The 20,576-nt window shown below is 41.9% G+C and overlaps 1 protein-coding gene across 1 annotated transcript; it reads left to right on the top strand.

Moving 5' to 3' along the window:
- The first annotated feature begins 15,251 nt into the window (after window positions 1-15,251).
- On the top strand, window positions 15,252-16,334 carry LOC110893547 (trithorax group protein osa-like). The gene has a single exon (XM_022140652.1). The coding sequence runs from the start codon at window positions 15,252-15,254 to the stop codon at window positions 16,332-16,334; it is 1,083 nt and encodes a 360-aa protein (XP_021996344.1).
- The last annotated feature ends 4,242 nt before the right edge of the window (window positions 16,335-20,576 follow it).

Here is a 20,576-nt window from a genome sequence, read left to right as displayed (position 1 = left end):
ATGATCTAGTATAAATAGGCCTTGAAGTTGAGTTTCAAAAACTCACATTTGCAACAATAAAAAATAACTGATCTCTGGAGCTCACAAGGACTTGGAGAAGACTTTCAAGGGTAGAAAAGATTGCTAGGACCTTAAGTAAGCTTCTAATTACTTATTTAGTTGTTTAATTTAGATTAATTGCCTTAAAGTCAAACTTTTAGTAGTTTCAGTTTGACTTTCATTTTAATTACATGTGGCTTTACCACTGATCAAATTGAAAGTGGTTATGAAACCACATTAGTATAGGTGATTAACCCCTGAAAGGGTGTCTCCTAATTATCTCGTTTGACTGATTAATTGTCGGGTCAAAGTAGTTTGACAAAAAGTCAAACTGGACAGAATTGACAAAAATGATTCAAATTAATAAACCTGAGGTTCTAAATTATGTTATAACATTCTAATAACTCGGTAATGACTATATAAACATGTTTTATCAGTCCTAATCCCACAATTAATCGTCTAAGGGCAGATTATAACCGAAAGTCGCAAAAGCTTGACTTTTGCTATGACTTTCAATTCTGACCCATTCAAGCTTATTTCTTCCATGTTTTAAGCTTCCATTAGGACCATAATACATTGTAGTATAACTCTCTGAAGTTATATTGCATGGTGCCTAATCGTTTCTAGTTTATGCTCTTGATCGTAATTATGCTCATTAATGCCTAAAACGCCCTTTTTGCATAAAACCGAGATCTTTAGCAATATGAATGAACTAAAACCTTTGCTACTGATATTTAGACATGCCCCGAAAGTTTGACATCAGTTTGAGGTCTAGAGTGAGAGTTATGCTAAATATCGTAATTAAAGAACTACTTAGTAATTAAAAAGCGTATTTAGCATTAGGTCCATCTAGACCCAATTTTTGACACCAATCTTTTTACCTACTGATGTTAAATATTATTTTGGGATTTTTGAAGATTTTTATTTATTTTTAAACTGAACTTAACATAAGATTATAGCCTAATTCCGGTAATTACCGATTTTGCCCTTTTCATGCATAAATTGAGTTTTACATAATTTTTTGAAGCCAAACTTTTTGCCACTGATCCTAAATGATAAATGTATTATTTTGAACCTTATAAACTAACCAAAATATCAGATTTCTTATTTTTACCATAATAGCCCTTTAAATCACATATTTAGCGTTTTTAGCACCTAGTATGGGTCAAAACTATATTTATCATTTAAAACCCATAACTTACTGATGTTTTAAGTTAATTTACATAATATTACAGTAAGTTAAAGTTTTAAACTCAGGAACCTAATTTTTAGCTTTTAAAAGTCTATGTAAAATTACCAAAATGCCCTTATGGGACTTATTTTGGTCTAATTTGCTTTTGGGCATAAATGTTGATATACTACTGTTATATTAACATATTTTGAGCATAATAATAATGATTAAGACCTGTTTATAGCTTGTCCGGTTACCCGTTACGCATTTACGTGTTCGGATCGGTTTACGTGACTAGTTTACGTAAAATAGCCGAAACGGGCTTAACCTTGTCATTAAAACCTCATTTTCCAGAATGTGTTTAGTTTACCTATATTATACAAGTATTCAAGCTTGTCGGGTCTAAATCACATTCTATCCTGGTTTCCGTTTAATCTACCGGTTAGGTCCGTAAGGTTTCTTTCTAGCTAGTCGGTCTAAGTCTTTGACTAAAGTAAAGACCCGTTAGCATCCTAATAGATAATTAAACCTTCTATACAGATTTATAGCTTCCAGTAAAAAGTATCTTTCAAGAACTTTAGGAATTTACTGCTACATCAGGTAAATACTTTTAACTTATTTTCCCTATACGGGCTTCGGATACGGTATATTAATACCGCTTGGTCGGGTATGGGATTATTATGTCGGATTGTGATTTAATAAATCCGCATAACCCGTTTTAATCTGTATTGTTTGATAACATAAACATTTGGGGGTTAACGATCGTGTCCTGGATATCCTTGGCTCATTTAAGTTATTAATGGCCATGACCTATGCACGGGGTGCAGACATGCACCTGACAGATGCAAATGCTAAATATTAATTTACCCACAAGTTGGGGATAACTCCTCTGTGGGTTCTATAAGTGGTGAGTCAGTTAATCATGTCTGGCTTATAAATCGGCCCCACATGTATGACAAGCATGTAAAACTGTATACAAGATTTTAATAAGATTGTCCCAAGTTATAAAGGATTTGTGCCTTGTGCATCTAAACCAATTTTCTTAAATGCTTTCAAAACGAGTCAGTTAAATTGTATTTACCAGTGTATACTGACGTATTTTCCTAAAGATTGAATTGACAGGTACTTAACGAAATAGGCTGGAGCTATAGGGTGTTGTAGAGGATCTTGCAAATCCCATAGATACCCGGAGTCTGTAGTTTTTGTTTCTTTGTACTTTATGATCCGCCTGTGGATCTTATTACATTCCAGTCTGTATTATTCTTGTACTCGAACATCGACAGACAGTATGGTTTGTAATAGTTTATTTACCCAGCCTTCCGCTGTGCTATATATTTGTGTATGTTGACAATGATGATATCAACTACGTCACGATACTCCCCACCGGGCCCACCGGTAATACGTGGAATTATTGGGGTGTGACAGGTTGGTATCAGAGCCAACATTGAGCGAATTAAACACTAACCTTTTGTGTTTAATCTCAATGACACAATAAGCACATTCCTTAGACTCTCGAGTCTAGGCAAAAGACCTAGGGTGCATCCTTATCTTTCCTTTGCTAATATTCTGTTTTGTTTTATTTTGTGTTCTTGTTTCAACAGGAATGTAACACCCCCAAATTACCACCCGCGGGAACTCCGCGAGGCGTGTTACACATCAGAGTCTGAGCCACCAATCACATTGAACCAATGGTAAATATTTAAATAGACATGTCATTAATTACCAATAGGAAATGTCAACATAATATTAATTCCCAAAGAGTTGTATAGCGGAAGCATGCAATAAATCGTTTAACAATCGTTTCTTAATAATACTCAAAACCAACGTATCAAATATAAGTTAATCCAAGAGCCTCGATCCATGACCACTCCAGCACTCCCAGATAGCAAGTCCATGTCTCGTATTCTAACGACCTGCAAGTATGCAGACAAGTGTGTGTCAGACGACGCTGGTGAGTTCAAAGTTTAGTTATCATATTTTGTTACCAGATATACGTTAGATCAATTCAACGTTGAGATTTGAAGTTGTTTATAACTTGTTGAGATACCCTAGGGAGTGTGCCCATATGTATCCGGGAAGTGTGTCCCTCAATAACCTGGAGTGTGTCCAGCACCCAATGCCCCTAACCAAGCATTGGTAATGATCGATTCCATGTACAATAACCAAGACCCAATTTCATTGTTTACCCAAGATTCCCTTTCCAAACGTTTACTAGTTGTCCCAAACCGCCGGGACGCATGCTTGAGAAATGCAGTGAACTCACCTTGGTTTGCTCGGTAAGATTAACTACTCGCTCACACTTAATCAGTCACGTCCTAAAGTAGGCACGTATACATAATCAGTTTATAGTCACGAAGTTGGCACGTAGGTATAATCATAGTGAGCTCGCATCAATAAGCACCGAGTATCACATTGCATGTATTCACGATCATATAAGTAGTGATTTACACTTAATGACAGTTAATTATCCCAGTTAACTTCTAACAGTGTCAAATCAGGTTACTGTGCAAGTATTCGAATTGGCGAAACACACTTTGGCGACTCACATCTTTGGCGAAACACAACCTGTTTCGTCAATCCTGCCTTTGGCGAAACAGAGTTCTGTTTCGTCGAACACCCTTGGCGAAACACATTATGTTTCGCCGAGAGTTCTGTTTCGTCAAACCAGTCACGTTCGTCAAACATCAGTTACGTCGATTATCATTTACGTCAATTATCAGTTACCTTTTACAGAAACCCTAATCATACAACTACAGCCGTTACATATCATCATCAAACAGAAACGTTCAATCATCATCTAACCAACACATGATTCGCTAGCTATCTAAACTTAGATAGGTTCATGATAGTAACACGTATCCGATCAATATTCAACCAACGAGATTAACAAACATCAACTTGATATGCACATTCCTAAATCCAGTTCCATCAAAACATATTCATATCAATCCAAAGTCGTTTTGTAGTATTCTAAATTAACATCATAATTCGCACGACGTTACGTAATCGATTAATCATGCATAACAAATCAACATTGCCCTACATATGAATTCACATCCGATCAGGAATCAAGTATGCATAATATGTATAAAGAAATCAACGAATCAAGAAGCCGATTGAACAAACACACACTAACCGAGATATCGAAGAGGATGGTTTAGATTACTAGAGTGAGCTTGGGAGAACACAAGGTTGCCGTCACACAGAAGAGAGAGCTCTAGGGGTTCGGTTTTGCCAAGAGTGTGAAACAGGGGTCGTTACACGATTATATACACAATTTCACGTTTTGGGCCCGTAATGGGCTTCGGCGAATCTGGGCTCGGCGAAACACTTGTTTCGTCGAGATGATGTTGACGAAACAGATTTCCTGTTTCGTCGAGATTGAGTTGACGGATCAATCTTCTGATTCGTCGAGTTGATAATGGGCTTTAACAGTTTAAGTTTTTCAACAAGTTTCATGTTATACAACCAACACATAATCATGCAACACAATAGTTTCACCATATCACAATGTGTACATTGCAAGTCAATAAGTCAAACAACTAATCAGTCAAAGTCAATCGTGCATTCAATGCGAAAGTGAAAGTCAAAAACTCGAGTTGTCACATCATCCCCAACTTGAAAGAAATTTCGTCCCGAAATTTGATAGGCCATCCGCAACACGATGCGATGTTAATCAGGACGACTGTGCATTTTCCGCGGGTGTCACATCATCCCCAACTTGAATGGGAATTTCGTCCCGAAATTCACTAGTTACATGAGATCTAGAACTGCCAGGCTTGGTCTTGTCCTTGGGGAACAAATGTGGATACTTACGTTCCATCGTGTCCTGGATATCCTTGGCTCATTTAAGTTATTAATGGCCACGACCTATGCACGGGGTGCAGACATGCACCTGACAGATGCAAATGCTAAATATTAATTTACCCACAAGTTGGGGATAACTCCTCTGTGGGTTCTATAAGTGGTGAGTCAGTTAATCATGTCCGGCTTATAAATCGGCCCCACATGTATGACAAGCATGTAAAACTGTATACAAGATTTTAATAAGATTGTCCCAAGTTATAAAGGATTTGTGCCTTGTGCATCTAAACCAATTTTCTTAAATGCTTTCAAAACGAGTCAGTTAAATTGTATTTACCAGTGTATACTGACGTATTTTCCTAAAGATTGAATTGACAGGTACTTAACGAAATAGGCTGGAGCTATAGGGTGTTGTAGAGGATCTTGCAAATCCCATAGATACCCGGAGTCTGTAGTTTTTGTTTCTTTGTACTTTATGATCCGCCTGTGGATCTTATTACATTCCAGTCTGTATTATTCTTGTACTCGAACATCGACAGACAGTATGGTTTGTAATAGTTTATTTACCCAGCCTTCCGTTGTGCTATATATTTGTGTATATTGACAATGATGATATCAACTACGTCACGATACTCCCCACCGGGCCCACCGGTAATACGTGGAATTATTGGGGTGTGACAGGTTGGTATCAGAGCCAACATTGAGCGAATTAAACACTAACCTTTTGTGTTTAATCTCAATGACACAATAAGCACATTCCTTAGACTCTCGAGTCTAGGCAAAAGACCTAGGGTTTCCTTTGCTATTATTCTGTTTTGTTTTATTTTGTGTTCTTGTTTCAACAGGAATGTAACACCCCCAAATTACCACCTGCGGGAACTCCGCGAGGCGTGTTACACATCAGAGTCTGAGCCACCAATCACATTGAACCAATGGTAAATATTTAAATAGACATGTCATTAATTACCAATAGGAAATGTCAACATAATATTAATTCCCAAAGAGTTGTATAGCGGAAGCATGCAATAAATCGTTTAACAATCGTTTCTTAATAATACTCAAAACCAACGTATCAAATATAAGTTAATCCAAGAGCCTCGATCCATGACCACTCCAGCACTCCCAGATAGCAAGTCCATGTCTCGTATTCTAACGACCTGCAAGTATGCAGACAAGTGTGTGTCAGACGACGCTGGTGAGTTCAAAGTTTAGTTATCATATTTTGTTACCAGATATACGTTAGATCAATTCAACGTTGAGATTTGAAGTTGTTTATAACTTGTTGAGATACCCTAGGGAGTGTGCCCATATGTATCCGGGAAGTGTGTCCCTCAATAACCTGGAGTGTGTCCAGCCCCCAATGCCCCTAACCAAGCATTGGTAATGATCGATTCCATGTACAATAACCAAGACCCAATTTCATTGTTTACCCAAGATTCCCTTTCCAAACGTTTACTAGTTGTCCCAAACCGCCGGGACGCATGCTTGAGAAATGCAGTGAACTCACCTTGGTTTGCTCGGTAAGATTAACTACTCGCTCACACTTAATCAGTCACGTCCTAAAGTAGGCACGTATACATAATCAGTTTATAGTCACGAAGTTGGCACGTAGGTATAATCATAGTGAGCTCGCATCAATAAGCACCGAGTATCACATTGCATGTATTCACGATCATATAAGTAGTGATTTACACTTAATGACAGTTAATTATCCCAGTTAACTTCTAACAGTGTCAAATCAGGTTACTGTGCAAGTATTCGAATTGGCGAAACACACTTTGGCGACTCACATCTTTGGCGAAACACAACCTGTTTCGTCAATCATGCCTTTGGCGAAACAGAGTTCTGTTTCGTCGAACACCCTTGGCGAAACACATTATGTTTCGCCGAGAGTTCTGTTTCGTCAAACCAGTCACGTTCGTCAAACATCAGTTACGTCGATTATCATTTACGTCAATTATCAGTTACGTTTTACAGAAACCCTAATCATACAACTACAGCCGTTACATATCATCATCAAACAGAAACGTTCAATCATCATCTAACCAACACATGATTCGCTAGCTATCTAAACTTAGATAGGTTCATGATAGTAACACGTATCCGATCAATATTCAACCAACGAGATTAACAAACATCAACTTGATATGCACATTCCTAAATCCAGTTCCATCAAAACATATTCATATCAATCCAAAGTCGTTTTGTAGTATTCTAAATTAACATCATAATTCGCACGACGTTACGTAATCGATTAATCATGCATAACAAATCAACATTGCCCTACATATGAATTCACATCCGATCAGGAATCAAGTATGCATAATATGTATAAAGAAATCAACGAATCAAGAAGCCGATTGAACAAACACACACTAACCGAGATATCGAAGAGGATGGTTTAGATTACTAGAGTGAGCTTGGGAGAACACAAGGTTGCCGTCACACAGAAGAGAGAGCTCTAGGGTTTCGGTTTTGCCAAGAGTGTGAAACAGGGGTCGTTACACGATTATATACACAATTTCACGTTTTGGGCCCGTAATGGGCTTCGGCGAATCTGGGCTCGGCGAAACACTTGTTTCGTCGAGATGATGTTGACGAAACAGATTTCCTGTTTCGTCGAGATTGAGTTGACGGATCAATCTTCTGATTCGTCGAGTTGATAATGGGCTTTAACAGTTTAAGTTTTTCAACAAGTTTCATGTTATACAACCAACACATAATCATGCAACACAATAGTTTCACCATATCACAATGTGTACATTGCAAGTCAATAAGTCAAACAACTAATCAGTCAAAGTCAATCGTGCATTCAATGCGAAAGTGAAAGTCAAAAACTCGAGTTGTCACATCATCCCCAACTTGAAAGAAATTTCGTCCCGAAATTTGATAGGCCATCCGCAACACGATGCGATGTTAATCAGGACGACGGTGCATTTTCCGCGGGTGTCACATCATCCCCAACTTGAATGGGAATTTCGTCCCGAAATTCACTAGTTACATGAGATCTAGAACTGCCAGGCTTGGTCTTGTCCTTGGGGAACAAATGTGGATACTTACGTTCCATCTGGTCCTCGCGTTCCCACGTGAACTCCGGACCACGTCTTGAGTTCCAACGAACTCTCACAATCGGTATACGGCTATGCTTACGCACTTTAACTTCCCGATCCATAATCTCAATTGGTTCTTCGACAAACTGTAACTTGTCATCTATTTTCAGCTCTTGAAATGGTACAACTAGTGTTTCGTCAACCAAACACTTCTTTAACTGCGACACGTGAAATACATCGTGAACATTACCCAACTCAGCAGGTAATTCCAACCTGTAAGCTACCTTTCCAATTCGTTCCAGGATTTTGAAGGGTCCTACGTAACGAGGGTTTAGTTTGCCGCGTTTCCCAAAACGCACCACACCCTTCCAGGGTGAGACTTTTAACATAACGCGATCATTAACTTCAAATTCAAGAGGTTTACTACGCTTGTCAGCGTAGCTTTTCTGACGGTCGTGAGCTGCAGCCATACGGTCCCGTATCCGGACAATATTTTCCGATGTTTCAAGCACAAGCTCCGGGCCTGTGATCTGACTGTCACCCACCTCAAGCCAACAGAGAGGTGAGCGGCATTTTCGTCCGTATAGTGCTTCGAACGGAGCTGCCTTAATACTTGTATGGTAGCTGTTGTTGTAGGAGAATTCTATCAACGGTAAGTGCTTTTCCCATCCTTTCCCGAAGTCGATTACACATGCCCGCAGCATGTCTTCAAGCGTTTGGATGGTGCGCTCGCTTTGACCATCCGTCTGCGGGTGATAAGCGGTACTCATGTCGAGCCGCGAACCGAACGACTTATGCATTGCTTGCCAAAGTTCAGAAGTGAAATGTGGATCTCGATCTGAGATGATAGAAGTTGGTACCCCATGCCTAGAGACGACCTCTTTAAGATAAACCACTGCTAGATGCGAGAACTTGTCTGTCTCCTTGATTGCTAAGAAATGTGCTGACTTCGTGAGACGATCAACAATCACCCAAATGGTATCGTTTCCGGCCTGAGTTCTTGGTAGTCCTGTCACGAAATCCATGGCGATCTGTTCCCACTTCCATGTGGGTATCTCTGGTTGCTGCAGTAGACCTGAGGGCTTTTGATGTTCCGCCTTGACTTTAGCACAAGTCAAACATTTACTGACGTAAGTTGCTATATGAGCTTTCATGCCAGGCCACCAGTATGTAGTTTTCAAGTCGTGGTACATCTTATCTGATCCAGGATGTACGGAGTAACGTGACTTATGTGCCTCATCCATTACAAGTTCTCGTAAGTCACCATAGAGTGGAACCCAGATGCGTCCGGTTACGTAGTAAGCACCGTCTCCCTTTTGTTCTAGTCGTCGCCTTGAGCCGCGTAAAGTTTCAGCTTGAACGTTTTCTGGTTTCAACGCTTCTAACTGAGCGTTTCGTATCTGGGAAGGAAGATTGGATTGGATCGTGAGTTGCAATGCTCGTACACGCCTAGGTGCATTATTCTTTCTGCTGAGGGTGTCAGCCACGACGTTCGCCTTGCCCGGATGATACTTGATGGCACATTCATAATCATTCAACAGTTCAACCCACCGTCGTTGCCGCATATTTAATTCTCTCTGGTCGAAGATATGCTGAAGACTCCTATGGTCGGTGTAGATGGTGCATTTGGTACCGTACAGATAGTTCCTCCAGATCTTCAACGCAAATACCACCGCTCCTAACTCCAAGTCGTGTGTCGTGTAATTTTTCTCGTGAATCTTCAACTGCCGCGAGGCATAGGCTATCATTTTCTCGCGTTGCATTAATACACAGCCGAGACCTTGAATCGACGCATCACAGTAGACCACAAAATCTTCGGTACCCTCTGGCAAGGACAAGATCGGTGCACTGCAAAGTTTCTGCTTTAACAACTGGAAGGCCTCTTCCTGCTTCGTTCCCCAAGAGTATACTGTGTTCTTCTGTGTCAGTGATGTGAGAGGTTGCGCGATTTTCGAGAAGTCTCTAATAAACCTTCGATAGTATCCAGCGAGACCAAGAAATTGGCGCACCTCAGAAGGAGTCTTTGGTGCCGCCCAATTCTTAACTGCGTCCACTTTTGCAGGATCTACATGTATCCCTTTTTCGTTAACGACGTGGCCAAGGAAATGCACTTCCCGAATCCAGAAATCGCACTTGGAAAACTTCGCATACAACTGTTCCCTTCTCAAAAGTTCCAAGAAGAGACGTAGTTGACGCTCGTGATCCTCCTTGTTCTTTGAATAAACCAAGATGTCGTCGATAAACACTATAACAAACTCGTCGAGATATGGCTTACATACGCGGTTCATGAGATCCATGAAGACCGCTGGCGCATTTGTCAATCCAAACGGCATAACCAAAAACTCGTAGTGTCCATAGCGCGTTCGAAAAGCAGTCTTGGGAACATCCTCTTCTCTAACCCTTACCTGGTGGTAACCCGACCTTAAGTCGATCTTTGAATAAAAACTTGACCCTTGCAGCTGGTCAAACAAGTCATCGATGCGTGGTAACGGATATCGGTTCTTGATGGTTACCTTGTTGAGTTCCCGATAATCGTTACACATACGGAATGACCCGTCTTTCTTCTTTACAAACAGAACTGGGGCTCCCCAAGGCGAAGAACTGGGTCGAATGAAACCCCTATCCAACAATTCCTGTAACTGATTAGACAATTCCTGTAGCTCCCCAGGAGCCAACCGGTATGGAGCTCGAGCAATTGGGGCCGCTCCTGGCGCCAGATCAACCTGAAATTCTACTTGACGGTGAGGAGGTAACCCTGGTAACTCCTCTGGGAACACATCAGCGAAATCCCGCACCACTGGCAGATCCTCGATCCTTCTTTCCTCAGACTGAGCGTTTGTAACTAAAGCTAACATTGCAGGATACCCCTTTTGTAGATACCTCTGCGCATGCATAGCCGAGATGATACCAACCATCGTCCCACTACGGTGCCCTTGAACTAATAATGACTCCCCATCAGGGAGAGGGATACGCACAACCTTCTCCTTACACAAAATCTCTGCTTGGTGCTTAGACAACCAATCCATGCCTACTACTATGTCGAAACTACCGAGCGTAACGGGAAGTAGATCAATATCAAACACTTGACCCACGAGATCTAGTTTGCATCCAAAAAGGACATTCAAGGCTTCTATCGTTTTACCGTCTGCTAGTTCTACTACTTGTTTAATTTCTAAAGGCGTTGGGGTTATCCCCAATCGTTGACTAAACTCTAGGGACACGTAACTCCAATTGGCACCAGAATCAAATAACACAGAAGCAATATGATTGTTTACAGGAAACGTACCGGTGACAACATTGTCGTCATTCCTAGCATCCCCTGCCCCAAGCTGAAACACCCTGCCCCGAGCACCATTACCCCCATTGTTGCCATTGTTGTTGTTGTTCCCAGCATTGTTGTTATTCGGGCGGTTGTTGTCGTTAGCGTTCTGGTTTAGTTGAGGGCAATCCCGCTTAAAGTGGCCCTCATCCCCACACTGATAGCACCCCTTTCTGAAGCCCTGATTCTGCTGGGGTGGTTGTCCCTGCTGTCTCTGGTTCTGTTGGTTCTGTTGCTGCTGATGTTTGGGCTGTGGGGCCCTACAATCTTTGGCCTCGTGGCCCGCCTTACCACACCTGTTACATGTCCGTCCACATTGCCCGAAATGATGATAGCCACATTTGTTACATCGTGGCTTCCTCCCTGCATACGAACCCTGACTTTGGCCACTTCCCTGGCCTTGATTGACAGAAGACGACTGGCTGATGCTGCGATTGTTATTGTTGTCTGGCCTTTTCTGAGTCTGGCCCGCACTAGATGCTTTATCATAGTCACTCCACTTCCTTTTGTTATCGTTAGCGGACGCAGTGGCAGTGGGTGCAGCAGCAGTAGTGGTTGAAACACGCGGCGGTAACGAGTTACTCTCTACCTCTTGATCCACAATCTTGTGGGTCAATCGAACAATCTGTGTCAAATCATTGAGATGGGCTGCAGTAACCAAACTCTTCACACGCGGGGGCAACCCCTTGATGAATAACTCAATCCTCCGAGACATAGGCCGGGACAAGTTCGGGCACATGTCTGCCAATTCATACGATCGCTTCACATACGCTTCGACTTCAGATCCAACCATCTTCAAGTCATAGTACTCGTTTTCCAGCTTCTGGACCTCATCCCGAGGACAATACTCCTCTTTGATCAGTTCTTTAAAGTCATCCCAAGTTGTGGCATTCGCTGCCTCGATGCCCAACAACTGCACTTGGGCATTCCACCACGTTAGGGCACCATCCGCCAAGGTACCCGCAGCATATTTCACCCTGTCCCCAGCGGGACAGTTACAGATAGCAAACACGGACTCTGCTTTCTCGAACCATCTCAGAAGTCCCACAGCCCCTTCAGTCCCGGTGAAGGTCTGTGGCTTACAGTCCATAAACATTTTGAACGTACACGCAGGCTGGTTGGGTTGAGGTTGCGCTTGCTGACCTAAATGACGAAAGGAAACACATTATAGGAGTGAAAAGACGTGTACGCGATATAAGAGGAAAAGCACTTGGTACATTCCGTACCAGCTTGATAGGTTGCTAAAGCCTCAGCCACACGGGTGTTGATTAAGTCTGTCAACTCAGCCTGAGTCATGTTGATGTTGCCACGTCCGTGTCCCCGTCCACTCATGATTCTATATATATATGTAGATGAACCGATTCAGAAATCGAAATGGGATGGAAGTCAAATATCATGTTTATATCTACGTACTACCAAGTTCACACATAATAAGGCAGAACCCTTTTCACGCTCGATAAGCCTCATTGGGACTTGCATGCACCCCACGTTATTATTAAGTGTGCACCCATAATGATAAGGCAATTTGCATGCTTATCTCAGTGCCTCTTAGCTTACGCTCGATGTTTCCCCCGTTCACATTACACAACGAAAGGTGTCATAGGTTTACTATTCACATAAGTCGAAGAGTAGTGTCACACTATCAAGTCACCCTAGTATCAAGTATATCGTGTCATACAAGCTATGAGTGTGTGACTACTAAGGATGTAATGCATAAACTAAACAGAAGACGAACCTTGCGATCTGGAGCTGAGTGTCATGATCGATTCTTCGAAGGTATTTGGTTATAGTCTGGTTTTGTAAAACGTTTTAAAACCTAGTTCACTATAACCAGTGGCTCTGATACCAAACTGTAACACCCCCAAATTACCACCTGCGGGAACTCCGCGAGGCGTGTTACACATCAGAGTCTGAGCCACCAATCACATTGAACCAATGGTAAATATTTAAATAGACATGTCATTAATTACCAATAGGAAATGTCAACATAATATTAATTCCCAAAGAGTTGTATAGCGGAAGCATGCAATAAATCGTTTAACAATCGTTTCTTAATAATACTCAAAACCAACGTATCAAATATAAGTTAATCTAAGAGCCTCGATCCATGACCACTCCAGCACTCCCAGATAGCATGTCCATGTCTCGTATTCTAACGACCTGCAAGTATGCAGACAAGTGTGTGTCAGACGACGCTGGTGAGTTCAAAGTTTAGTTATCATATTTTGTTACCAGATATACGTTAGATCAATTCAACGTTGAGATTTGAAGCTGTTTATAACTTGTTGAGATACCCTAGGGAGTGTGCCCATATGTATCCGGGAAGTGTGTCCCTCAATAACCTGGAGTGTGTCCAGCCCCCAATGCCCCTAACCAAGCATTGGTAATGATCGATTCCATGTACAATAACCAAGACCCAATTTCATTGTTTACCCAAGATTCCCTTTCCAAACGTTTACTAGTTGTCCCAAACCGCCGGGACGCATGCTTGAGAAATGCAGTGAACTCACCTTGGTTTGCTCGGTAAGATTAACTACTCGCTCACACTTAATCAGTCAAGTCCTAAAGTAGGCACGTATACATAATCAGTTTATAGTCACGAAGTTGGCACGTAGGTATAATCATAGTGAGCTCGCATCAATAAGCACCGAGTATCACATTGCACGTATTCACGATCATACAAGTAGTGATTTACACTTAATGACAGTTAATTATCCCAGTTAACTTCTAACAGTGTCAAATCAGGTTACTGTGCAAGTATTCGAATTGGCGAAACACACTTTGGCGACTCACATCTTTGGCGAAACACAACCTGTTTCGTCAATCCTGCCTTTGGCGAAACAGAGTTCTGTTTCGTCGAACACCCTTGGCGAAACACATTATGTTTCGCCGAGAGTTCTGTTTCGTCAAACCAGTCACGTTCGTCAAACATCAGTTACGTCGATTATCATTTACGTCAATTATCAGTTGCGTTTTACAGAAACCCTAATCATACAACTACAGCCGTTACATATCATCATCAAACAGAAACGTTCAATCATCATCTAACCAACACATGATTCGCTAGCTATCTAAACGTAGATAGGTTCATGATAGTAACACGTATCCGATCAATATTCAACCAACGAGATTAACAAACATCAACTTGATATGCACATTCCTAAATCCAGTTCCATCAAAACATATTCATTTCAATCCAACTCGTTTTGTAGTATTCTAAATTAACATCATAATTCGCACGACGTTACGTAATCGATTAATCATGCATAACAAATCAACATTGCCCTACATATGAATTCACATCCGATCAGGAATCAAGTATGCATAATATGTATAAAGAAATCAACGAATCAAGAAGCCGATTGAACAAACACACACTAACCGAGATATCGAAGAGGATGGTTTAGATCGCTAGAGTGAGCTTGGGAGAACACAAGGTTGCCGTCACACAGAAGAGAGAGCTCTAGGGTTTCGGTTTTGCCAAGAGTGTGAAACAGGGGTCGTTACACGATTATATACACAATTTCACGTTTTGGGCCCGTAATGGGCTTCGGCGAATCTGGGCTCGGCGAAACACTTGTTTCGTCGAGATGATGTTGACGAAACAGATTTCCTGTTTCGTCGAGATTGAGTTGACGGATCAATCTTCTGATTCGTCGAGTTGATAATGGGCTTTAACAGTTTAAGTTTTTCAACAAGTTTCATGTTATACAACCAACACATAATCATGCAACACAATAGTTTCACCATATCACAATGTGTACATTGCAACTCAATAAGTCAAACAACTAATCAGTCAAAGTCAATCATGCATTCAATGCGAAAGTGAAAGTCAAAAACTCGAGTTGTCACAAGGAAGCTTACCTTCATGCCTCCAAGACTAAGAGGACGTGGCAAGGGTCCCATTCGTGGAGGACCGTCATCTTCGGGACCATCTCACAGACGCACTCCATCGGCGTCTTTTTCCACCTCCGACTCCCGCGATATGTGGGGTCAACCCTTCGAGCCGGCAAGACACTCAGTCTCGCTCAGCTCTTCGCCATCTTTTCATCCGTCTTTCGGACCATTTGCTCCAAATGAGCCCGAACGCTCTCACCATTCGGACCAATCTCACCATTCGCATGAATCATACCCACCGCATAACTCTTTGCAATCTCATTCATTTCATCATTCTGAATCCCCCTACTCTCCAAGACAATTCAACCCAGCCGACTATGTGAACGACTTCCTTGGCTATAACCCATTGGGCCCTGAGGACCATTTCTCTCAGGAAATGGAGATGGATGATGACCCCGACCCGGAGATGCAAACAGGAACCCCGGGCCACCCTATCAGCATATCTAGTGGGTCTCCGTTCCAGGGATCTCCTTATCGTGGACCCGACTCCTTCCAAGAGAGGATGGCTACCTATGACTGGTTGTTTACTGCATCTTATCATAGCTCTCCGGCTCAACCACCTTTAGATGATCCTCAACTTCAAGTTGTCTCACCACCACCACTCCCGGTAGAGGAGCCACCGCAGCAGCCACCACAACCACCTCCCGAGCCTCCGAGGCGAAGGAGGAACGCTCGCATGTCCGTTAGAGGAGGACCCCGTTTTAGTTCTCCTCGAGGGTCGAGTTCCTATCCCCCTATTCCAGAGGACCCTCAGATGGGTGGGCCCTCAAATGCGGCACCGGAGGCTGATCCTCCGCAAGCTTCTTATGCACCACCTATGCCGCCTGTGGGATTTGATAACCCAATTCCGACGTACCCAGGTTCTTCCGGGTACAATCCTTATGGAGACCCGTCGGGATATCCATTGGGCTATGGAACTCATGACCCATATCTTACGGCTGCGCAGTATCACCACCTTTATCCTTCTACTTACCCTCATATGCCTCCAACTGACTACCCAATTCAGGGTTATCAGTATCCTCCGTATCAGCCACATCCTTCCCAGCAACTATAGCAACAAAATCAGGAAATCTTGGAGAGGTTGGATAAGGTTGAGCAGAAGGCCAAGAAGAATAAGGAGAGGCATATTAGCTTCATGAAAGGCCTCGCCAACCTTATCAAGGGGAAGAAGAAATAGAGGGTTGTTTTGTTTCTTGTTTATTGTAATAATGTCCCTGCGTGGACATTTGTTTAATTTCTGTATCAAGTCCCTGCGTGGACTTATTTTCATTCCTGTATACCCCTGCGCGGGTAGTTTGTCTTTTCTTAAGTCCCGTTTAGGGCGGTTGTATTCGTTTTCTTCGTAATGAAGTTTTAACTTTGGTTTTAATTGTGTATTTTATTATACCATGTTATTTCCTTTCAATTTATAATTGATCTGCCAAAGAAACTCTTAGAGGTATAACCTAGCCAAAGTATTAATTGGCTATGATGGTACAACCTTTTTAAGATAGCAAATCTCAGTTAACATCTGAAAAATATGTTAACATTCCTAGCTGTGCGGTGCGAGGAACCACACAAGCTTCCAAAAGGTACTTGGACCCTTCCAAGTCACATAAAGCCAAAATGATCAATACGAATCCTGGCTAGAAAATATCAGTGTGATGAATACACCAAGACATCCATTTGAGATGCATGCTTTAAGCAAAGGTGTAAAATGACAATGAAAGTACGATTCATAAACTTCATGTCAAAAAAAAAGCAATGAACTTGGTTCAGACCTTAAAAGATCACTGATTTTTGAGATCATTAATTAGAATCTCAACTCGTTCTTGTGACAAGATTTTAAGCTATTTTAATGTCCTTTGAAACGAGTTTAATGATAGATAAAATGTCTTCTATGACATTGACAGTTGTGAGATTTCTATCTTTCTCCTGTCTAGTAATGTGTAGAATAACGCATTATGTAAACATTTAGTTATGTTTTGAAATGGTCTAAATGGTTTAATAATACCATGACCAATGAATCATCAATGCGATGAACTTATATGTAATTTCAATTACTATTATTGTCTATATTATAGCATTCAGAAATGGCTGGCTCCGACGAAGTAAACAGTCATCCAGCACAGGGCAATACCAGAATTAACATTACTGGTGCAGAATTACAAGCTATGATCACCGCTGCAGTCTCTCAAGCGGTTGATGCTAAGTTTAAGGAGCCAAGTATCGTTCGGTCACAAACTCACTCTAAAACTCATTCTAAATCTCACACTTATAAGAAGAGTGAGTCAGTGCATTCGTCTAACCAGGGTAGTATACCCAAAAGACAGATAGATCTTGAGCCAACCCCTAGGTACACCAAGGGTTGTACCTACAAGTATTTTGTTTCCTGTAAGCCGAGGGATTTTACCGGAGAAAAAGGGGCGATAGATTGTATGAAGTGGTTAGATGAGATGGAGACGGTGATAGACATTAGTGGCTGTGCTAAGGAAGATGTAGTTATGTTCGTCTCCCAATCTTTTAAGGGCGATGCCCTTACGTGGTGGAAAGCACTTGTACAGTCCACCGGGAAAGTCCATTTGTATAATCTTTCCTGGGAGAAGTTTGTCGATTTGGTTAAGGACACTTATTGTCCTCAACACGAAGTAGAGCGTGTGGAGACTGATTTTCTCACTCTCGTAATGAAGGATCTAGATTGTAGATCCTATGTGACAAGTTTCAATTCCATGTCCAGGTTGGTACCATATTTAGTCACCCCTGAGCCGAAGCGCATCGCGCGTTTTATTGGTGGTTTGGCCCCTGAGTTTAAGGGAAATGTGAAGGCTTCTAAGCCAACCACCTATAGATCTGTTGTGGATCTATCACTATCCCTCACATTGGATGTAGTGAGGAGCAGGGCGAAGAAAAATTCTGAAGAGGGAAAGAGGAAGAGAGAGGATGATCAGTCCTCTCAATCGAATAAGAAAGGAAAGGGGAACTCTGGTTCCAAGAAGGGGCAAGCTGATGACAAGCGCAGATGCAAGACTTGCCATAAGAGACACTTTGGCAAGTGCAATCGGGACCCACAGGCTAAGCCATGTGGGATTTGCAAGAAGAAAGGGCACAAGTCTGTTGAGTGCCGAAACATCAAGGATGCAACCTGTTATGGTTGCAATGAAAAGGGGCATATTAAGACCAATTGCCCCAAGAATGCGAAGAAGCCTGAAGAGGCTAAGAAGAACAATGCCCGAGTGTTCCAAATGCAGGCAAGGGAAGCGGTGACTGATGATAACGTCATAATAGGTACCTTCCTCATCACCAATATTTATGCTAGAGTCTTATTTGATTCCGGTGCTGATAAGTCCTTTGTAGATCATAAGTTCTGTAAGTTATTGAATTTGCCTATTAAGACTCTAGACATAAAATATGAGGTAGAACTCGCTTGTGACAACTCGAAACTTAGAATCTTTCGTTGTACCTTGATGTAACTTGCTTAAAACGTTATGTGATTAGTTAACTTGTTGATTCAATGAATGACCTAAGTGAAATTATGTGATTAGGTGTTATGCTTGTATGTATGAGTGTGATTATGTGAACCGAGACATAAGGACACGACTCGAGACCATGCGGTCTCGAGTGAACAGTAACAGTTGGGCCGGATTGGGCCATGCACCTCTTTAGCCCACTAGTTTATATATCCTTTGTGATTAGCCACACTTATCATCTTGGGCAAACCATACACACTCTCCTTCACACACACTCTCACCCTCTCTCACTAAAACCCTAGCAACACCACCCTCTTCTCTTGTGCCGGATCAAGGTTCAAGCCAAGCTCTCGGATTCGCTTGTGTTCTTCACTCGGAAACTTTTGGACAACAAACCAACTCTCCTTCACACACACGCCTCATCAACCGGTTAGTGTTTTATGATGTTTGTTGTTAGATGATAGTATGAATGACATGATTTAACTAAGTATAGTTGTAAGTATGTTGATGTTCTTGTGAATCGGATGTGTATGACGATGTTATTCGGCTAACATGTTTTGATCTCGGATATATTACATAATGAGCTAATGATATCTTGTGTCTAAATGTGATTCAAACCATTAAATGTGGGTGTTCGTGAAACCGGCTTGCATATGTGTATTAGATAGTATCCTGTTAATCGGATTAGTGTAGAGTCGAGTTGAGGTGTTATGTGATGATTTGAAACCATTAGATGAGTATGTTCAAGTGTTTTGATGATTATTCATGTTATGACCATGGTTAATGCTAAAGACCCTAAGACATGATGAACAAGTTTGATGATCAACATGAACATGACTTGAATATATGAAGAACTTGTTGAGTATGATATGAATGTGTTATGAATATTTGAAATCTGATTGTTTGATCCATTTTGGTTGCTAATTAGACAAGAAAACATGTTTAGTGGATAGTACACAATTGCTGCATGAAATCAAAACTCTCTTGGATAGTACACTGTGCAGAATCAGCAGGTGCTGGGAGTCGAGACACCTGATTTTGACTCGAGACCATGAACATGACAACTCGAGACCGCAGTTCGCGACACAGGTTGCGAGTCGAGAACCCCTAGTCTCGACTCGAGACCACACATGATCATCACACAAACATCATGACCCGAGACCATGCTTGCGAGTCCGGTTGCGACTCGAGACCAATACATGCATGACCCGAAACCACCTCGGTTGCGACTCGAGATCTTGTAAGCTACACTCGAGACCGCACAGTCTCGACTAGAGACCGCACAGTCTCGACTCGAGACCATATGCATGTACACACTATTTGGACTTCCACACTGCTACGGGCTTGGGTAATTGGGTCGGACTTATGGGCTTCTTGTGTTACTGTTGAATGCGTGTTTTGGGCTTGCATGCTATTACGAGACCAACTGTTTGGGTCACACTTAGACTTTGGTTATTACATGAATGTTACTGTGGAACTTGTTGCGAACTGTTGTTGAACTGCCATACTAGATATGTATGCCATGATTGTTACTTGTGTACAATACGTGTAGAACATATGTGCACCACTTGGATACAAACCTGACTTGAATGGTATCTATGTTAGGACGTAGTTGGCCACTTACAACTTGATTGACTTTTCTGTGTATCTGCCGAGCAAACCAAGGTGAGTTCACACCCTCTACAAAGCACGGGATTCCCTGGGTTGGGGATGGGGTTAAGGAACGTAGATTTCCTCGTCCTCCTTGTGTAGGACAGCAATGGTTCAGGAATGTAATTCCTCGTCCTCACGGACAGATAACTCGTACTAGACCAAAACTCTATCACGAAGTCCCTCCTTTTATATCGACT

The sequence above is a fragment of the Helianthus annuus genome, chromosome 12 (genome assembly GCF_002127325.2).
Source record: "Helianthus annuus cultivar XRQ/B chromosome 12, HanXRQr2.0-SUNRISE, whole genome shotgun sequence".
In the NCBI taxonomy this organism is placed as follows: domain Eukaryota; kingdom Viridiplantae; phylum Streptophyta; class Magnoliopsida; order Asterales; family Asteraceae; genus Helianthus; species Helianthus annuus.
The sequence above is the reverse complement of the archived record's forward strand: the minus strand, read 5'-3'. Positions and strand labels throughout refer to the sequence as shown.